The 7500-nt window shown below is 41.5% G+C and overlaps 1 protein-coding gene across 2 annotated transcripts in view; it reads left to right on the top strand.

Annotated features, from left to right (window-relative positions):
* The window catches only part of gli3 (GLI family zinc finger 3), a 159918-nt gene that overhangs the window by 137077 nt on the left and 15341 nt on the right, over positions 1–7500 (top strand). For both annotated transcript variants that reach the window (XM_087788425.1, XM_087788424.1), the window contains exons 7-8: positions 4360–4558; positions 7277–7496. In XM_087788425.1, the coding sequence (XP_087644551.1) occupies positions 4360–4558; positions 7277–7496 (419 nt within the window). The remainder of the gene's footprint in view (positions 1–4359; positions 4559–7276; positions 7497–7500) is intronic.

Raw genomic sequence — 7500 nt, 5'->3', positions numbered from 1 at the left:
AGTGATTGTACAAGAGTGATAGTTAGTGATAGTTCAAGAGTGATAGTTCAAGAGTAAAAGTTAGTGATAGTTCAAGAGTGATAGTTCAAGAGTGATAGTTAGTGATAGTTAGTGATAGTTCAAGAGTGATAGTTCAACAGTGATAGTTCAACAGTGATAGTTCAACAGTGATAGTACAATAGTGATAGTACAAGAGTGATAGTACAAGATTGTTAGTACAATAGTGATAGTTCAAGAGTGATAGTTCAAGAGTGATAGTTAGTTCAAGAGTGATAGTTAGTTCAAGAGTGATAGTTCAAGAGTGATAGTTAGTTCAAGAGTGATAGTTAGTTCAAGAGTGATAGTTCAAGAGTGATAGTTAGTTCAAGAGTGATAGTTCAAGAGTGATAGTTAGTTCAAGAGTGATAGTTCAAGAGTGATAGTTAGTTCAAGAGTGATAGTTAGTTCAAGAGTGATAGTTCAAGAGTGATAGTTAGTTCAAGAGTGATAGTTAGTTCAAGAGTGATAGTTCAAGAGTGATAGTTAGTTCAAGAGTGATAGTTAGTACAAGAGTGATAGTTCAACAGTGATAGTTCAATAGTGATAGTTCAAGAGGGATAGTTCAACAGTGATAGTTCAACAGTGATAGTTCAACAGTGATAGTTCAACAGTGATAGTTCAACAGTGATAGTTCAACAGTGATAGTTCAACAGTGATAGTTCAACAGTGATAGTTCAAGAGTGATAGTTCAACAGTGATAGTTCAAGAGTGATAGTTCAACAGTGATAGTTCAACAGTGATAGTTCAAGAGTGATAGTTCAACAGTGATAGTTCAACAGTGATAGTTCAACAGTGATAGTTCAAGAGTGATAGTTCAACAGTGATAGTTCAAGAGTGATAGTTCAACAGTGATAGTTCAACAGTGATAGTTCAACAGTGATAGTTCAACAGTGATAGTTCAAGAGTGATAGTTCAACAGTGATAGTTCAACAGTGATAGTTCAAGAGTGATAGTTCAACAGTGATAGTTCAACAGTGATAGTTCAAGAGTGATAGTTCAACAGTGATAGTTCAACAGTGATAGTTCAAGAGTGATAGTTCAACAGTGATAGTTCAACAGTGATAGTTCAACAGTGATAGTTCAACAGTGATAGTTCAACAGTGATAGTTCAAGAGTGATAGTTCAACAGTGATAGTTCAAGAGTGATAGTTCAACAGTGATAGTTCAACAGTGATAGTTCAACAGTGATAGTTCAACAGTGATAGTTCAACAGTGATAGTTCAACAGTGATAGTTCAACAGTGATAGTTCAACAGTGATAGTTCAACAGTGATAGTTCAACAGTGATAGTTCAACAGTGATAGTTCAACAGTGATAGTTCAAGAGTGATAGTTCAACAGTGATAGTTCAACAGTGATAGTTCAAGAGTGATAGTTCAACAGTGATAGTTCAACAGTGATAGTTCAACAGTGATAGTTCAACAGTGATAGTTCAACAGTGATAGTTCAAGAGTGATAGGTCAACAGTGATAGTTCAACAGTGATAGTTCAACAGTGATAGTTCAAGAGTGATAGTTCAACAGTGATAGTTCAACAGTGATAGTTCAACAGTGATAGTTCAACAGTGATAGTTCAACAGTGATAGTTCAACAGTGATAGTTCAACAGTGATATTTCAAGAGTGATAGGTCAACAGTGATAGTTCAACAGTGATAGTTCAACAGTGATAGTTCAAGAGTGATAGGTCAACAGTGATAGTTCAACAGTGATAGTTCAACAGTGATAGTTCAAGAGTGATAGGTCAACAGTGATAGTTCAACAGTGATAGTTCAACAGTGATAGTTCAACAGTGATAGTTCAAGAGTGATAGTTCAACAGTGATAGTTCAACAGTGATAGTTCAACAGTGATAGTTCAACAGTGATAGTTCAACAGTGATAGTTCAACAGTGATAGTTCAAGAGTGATAGGTCAACAGTGATAGTTCAACAGTGATAGTTCAACAGTGATAGTTCAACAGTGATAGTTCAAGAGTGATAGGTCAACAGTGATAGTTCAACAGTGATAGTTCAACAGTGATAGTTCAAGAGTGATAGTTCAAGAGTGATAGTTCAACAGTGATAGTTCAACAGTGATAGTTCAACAGTGATAGTTCAACAGTGATAGTTCAACAGTGATAGTTCAACAGTGATAGTTCAAGAGTGATAGGTCAACAGTGATAGTTCAACAGTGATAGTTCAACAGTGATAGTTCAAGAGTGATAGTTCAACAGTGAGAGTTCAACAGTGATAGTTCAACAGTGATAGTTCAAGAGTGATAGTTCAACAGTGATAGTTCAACAGTGATAGTTCAACAGTGATAGTTCAACAGTGATAGTTCAACAGTGATAGTTCAACAGTGATAGTTCAACAGTGATAGTTCAACAGTGATAGTTCAACAGTGATAGTTCAAGAGTGATAGTTCAACAGTGATAGTTCAACAGTGATAGTTCAACAGTGATAGTTCAACAGTGATAGTTCAAGAGTGATAGTTCAACAGTGATAGTTCAACAGTGATAGTTCAACAGTGATAGTTCAACAGTGATAGTTCAACAGTGATAGTTCAACAGTGATAGTTCAAGAGTGATAGGTCAACAGTGATAGTTCAACAGTGATAGTTCAACAGTGATAGTTCAAGAGTGATAGTTCAACAGTGATAGTTCAACAGTGATAGTTCAACAGTGATAGTTCAACAGTGATAGTTCAACAGTGATAGTTCAACAGTGATAGTTCAACAGTGATAGTTCAACAGTGATAGTTCAACAGTGATAGTTCAACAGTGATAGTTCAACAGTGATAGTTCAACAGTGATAGTTCAACAGTGATAGTTCAACAGTGATAGTTCAACAGTGATAGTTCAACAGTGATAGTTCAACAGTGATAGTTCAACAGTGATAGTTCAACAGTGATAGTTCAACAGTGATAGTTCAACAGTGATAGTTCAAGAGTGATAGTTCAACAGTGATAGTTCAACAGTGGTAGTTCAACAGTGATAGTTCAACAGTGATAGTTCAAGAGTGATAGTTCAACAGTGATAGTTCAACAGTGGTAGTTCAACAGTGATAGTTCAACAGTGATAGTTCAACAGTGATAGTTCAACAGTGATAGTTCAACAGTGATAGTTCAACAGTGATAGTTCAACAGTGATAGTTCAACAGTGATAGTTCAACAGTGATAGTTCAACAGTGATAGTTCAACAGTGATAGTTCAACAGTGATAGTTCAACAGTGATAGTTCAACAGTGATAGTTCAAGAGTGATAGTTCAACAGTGATAGTTCAACAGTGATAGTTCAAGAGTGATAGTTCAACAGTGATAGTTCAACAGTGATAGTTCAACAGTGATAGTTCAACAGTGATAGTTCAACAGTGATAGTTCAACAGTGATAGTTCAACAGTGATAGTTCAACAGTGATAGTTCAACAGTGATAGTTCAACAGTGATAGTTCAACAGTGATAGTTCAAGAGTGATAGTTCAACAGTGATAGTTCAACAGTGATAGTTCAACAGTGATAGTTCAACAGTGATAGTTCAACAGTGATAGTTCAACAGTGATAGTTCAACAGTGATAGTTCAACAGTGATAGTTCAACAGTGATAGTTCAACAGTGATAGTTCAAGAGTGATAGTTCAACAGTGATAGTTCAACAGTGATAGTTCAACAGTGATAGTTCAACAGTGATAGTTCAACAGTGATAGTTCAACAGTGATAGTTCAACAGTGATAGTTCAACAGTGATAGTTCAACAGTGGTAGTTCAACAGTGATAGTTCAACAGTGATAGTTCAACAGTGATAGTTCAACAGTGATAGTTCAAGAGTGATAGTTCAACAGTGATAGTTCAACAGTGGTAGTTCAACAGTGATAGTTCAACAGTGATAGTTCAACAGTGATAGTTCAACAGTGATAGTTCAACAGTGATAGTTCAACAGTGATAGTTCAACAGTGATAGTTCAACAGTGATAGTTCAACAGTGATAGTTCAACAGTGATAGTTCAAGAGTGATAGTTCAACAGTGATAGTTCAAGAGTGATAGTTCAACAGTGATAGTTCAACAGTGATAGTTCAAGAGTGATAGTTCAACAGTGATAGTTCAACAGTGATAGTTCAACAGTGATAGTTCAACAGTGATAGTTCAACAGTGATAGTTCAACAGTGATAGTTCAACAGTGATAGTTCAACAGTGATAGTTCAACAGTGATAGTTCAACAGTGATAGTTCAAGAGTGATAGTTCAACAGTGATAGTTCAACAGTGATAGTTCAACAGTGATAGTTCAACAGTGATAGTTCAACAGTGATAGTTCAACAGTGATAGTTCAACAGTGACCTTCATCTTCTTCTCCTCCACAGACTCTCGCTTCTCCAGTCCTCGACTGCCCTCCAGGCCCAGCAGGAAGCGTCCTCCTCCCATCTCTCCTCTGTCCGAGCACAGCTTCGACCTTCAGACGATGATCAGAAACTCACCGAACTCTCTGGTCACCATGTTGAACTCAAGGTCCAGCTCGTCCACCAGCGGCTCCTACGGACACCTCTCTGCTGGAGCCCTCAGGTGACCTTTGACCCTTCAACTGTCCTCTCTGCTGGAGCCCTCAGGTGACCTTTGACCCTTCAACTGACCTCGTCTGAGTCTCTCACAGATGACTCTGAGTCTCTCCAGATGACTCTGACTCACAGATGACTCTGACTCACAGATGACTCTGACTCACAGATGACTCTGAGTCTCTCCAGATGACTCTGACTCACAGATGACTCTGAGTCACAGATGACTCTGACTCACAGATGACTCTGAGTCACAGATGACTCTGACTCACAGATGACTCTGAGTCACAGATGACTCTGACTCACAGATGACTCTGACTCACAGATGACTCTGACTCACAGATGACTCTGAGTCACAGATGACTCTGACTCACAGATGACTCTGAGTCACAGATGACTCTGACTCACAGATGACTCTGACTCACAGATGACTCTGAGTCACAGATGACTCTGACTCACAGATGACTCTGAGTCACAGATGACTCTGACTCACAGATGACTCTGAGTCTCTCCAGATGACTCTGAGTCTCTCCAGATGACTCTGACTCACAGATGACTCTGAGTCACAGATGACTCTGACTCACAGATGACTCTGACTCACAGATGACTCTGACTCACAGATGACTCTGAGTCACAGATGACTCTGACTCACAGATGACTCTGAGTCACAGATGACTCTGACTCACAGATGACTCTGAGTCTCTCCAGATGACTCTGAGTCTCTCCAGACGACTCTGACTCACAGATGACTCTGAGTCTCTCACAGATGACTCTGAGTCTCTCCAGACGACTCTGACTCACAGACGACTCTGAGTCTCTCCAGACGACTCTGAGTCTCTCCAGATGACTCTGACTCACAGATGACTCTGAGTCTCTCCAGACGACTCTGAGTCTCTCCAGATGACTCTGACTCACAGATGACTCTGAGTCTCTCCAGATGACTCTGACTCACAGATGACTCTGACTCACAGACGACTCTGAGTCTCTCCAGACGACTCTGACTCACAGATGACTCTGAGTCTCTCCAGACGACTCTGACTCACAGATGACTCTGACTCACAGACGACTCTGAGTCTCTCACAGATGACTCTGACTCACAGATGACTCTGACTCACAGACGACTCTGAGTCTCTCCAGACGACTCTGACTCACAGATGACTCGTGTGGTCAGACGGATCACTGAGGTGGCATCAGTGTGGGTCGGCGCCGTCGTCTCCCGGGCGGCTCGTGTCCAGAACCTCAGCAGCAGAAGAGCGTTGGCTCCGCCCCCTTCATTGATCAGAGATCCTCAGCAGCCGATCCATCAGCGCCGGACCGGCCCGGCGTGTCGTGACAGAACCAGATCGCTGCAGCTCGGCGTCATGACTGATATGACACCAGACCCGGGCTCGGCTCATTGATTTCCACTCCGGCCCGTAACGACACCAGGAGACACCGGTTCTGAGTGATGGTCTGGTGTCACCTCCTCTTGATCGGGTTCTTCCCGAACAATCGTGGGCTAGGCTTGACCTTTGACCCTCTACACATATGTCCTTATCTCTCTTCAGGATCGAAACAAAGAGAAATAAAAGATTAAAAAAAAGAAAAATATAATCATTAAACAAAATAAATCTTTCAAGATTTAACAAAGAAGAGAAAGATTTTAACAGAAAAATATCAAATAATCTTTACTTTTTTTTACCAAGATTTAACAACAATTAATCATTTAAATTCAGGAGAATAATTGATTGAATTATTGATTCACTTTCATGACAACATTGTTTTTATTGTTGATTCACCCCGAGAACTTTATTTAAAATGTTATTCATCTTAGATTCTATCTCTTCACTGATGCTAACATGCTAACAGATGGTGTGGTTGAGAAGTCATGCTAACATGCTAACAGAGAGAGTGTTGTAGTAGAGAAGTGATGCTAACATGCTAACAGAGAGAGTGTTGCGGTGAAGAGGTCATGCTAACATGCTAACAGAGAGAGTGTGGCGGTGAAGAGGTCATGCTAACATGCTAACAGAGAGAGTGTGGCGGTGAAGAGGTCATGCAAACATGCTAACAGAGAGAGTGTGGCGTCGAAGAGGTCATGCTAACATGCTAACAGAGAGAGTGTGGCGGTTGAGAAGTCATGCTAACATGCTAACAGAGAGAGTGTGGCGGTTGAGAAGTCATGCTAACATGCTAACAGAGAGAGTGTGGCGGTTGAGAAGTCATGCTAACATGCTAACAGAGAGAGTGTGGCGGTTGAGAAGTCATGCTAACATGCTAACAGAGAGAGTGTGGCGGTTGAGAAGTCATGCTAACATGCTAACAGAGAGAGTGTGGCGGTGAAGAGGTCATGCTAACATGCTAACAGAGAGAGTGTGGCGGTGAAGAGGTCATGCTAACATGCTAACAGAGAGAGTGTGGCGTCGAAGAGGTCATGCTAACATGCTAACAGAGAGAGTGTGGCGGTTGAGAAGTCATGCTAACATGCTAACAGAGAGAGTGTGGCGGTTGAGAAGTCATGCTAACATGCTAACAGAGAGAGTGTGGCGGTTGAGAAGTCATGCTAACATGCTAACAGAGAGAGTGTGGCGGTTGAGAAGTCATGCTAACATGCTAACAGAGAGAGTGTGGCGGTTGAGAAGTCATGCTAACATGCTAACAGAGATAGTGTGGTGGTGGAGAAGTGATGCTAACAGAGCGTGATGTTGTCAGACCTCCATCATGGTTCTAACATCTCCTCCTCCTTCAGTCCAGCGCTCAGCTTCGCCTACCCTCCCACCCCGGTGGCGCTGCACATGCACCAGCAGCTGATGGGTCGACAGTCCGGCCTCGTGGGCTCAGCGTTTGGTCACAGTCCTCCCCTGATCCACCCCACGCCAGCCTTCGCCACCCAGAGGTCAGTGCCAGGGATGCAACCTTCAGGCCTGACCTGCAGCGAGCGCTCGGTGATCTCCAGCGATTCATCACAGGTGA

Source organism: Callionymus lyra, chromosome 4 (genome assembly GCF_982586985.1).
Source record: "Callionymus lyra chromosome 4, fCalLyr1.hap1.1, whole genome shotgun sequence".
NCBI lineage: Eukaryota > Metazoa > Chordata > Actinopteri > Syngnathiformes > Callionymidae > Callionymus > Callionymus lyra.
Note: the sequence above shows the minus strand (reverse complement) of the source record. Positions and strands in the feature narration are given on the sequence as shown.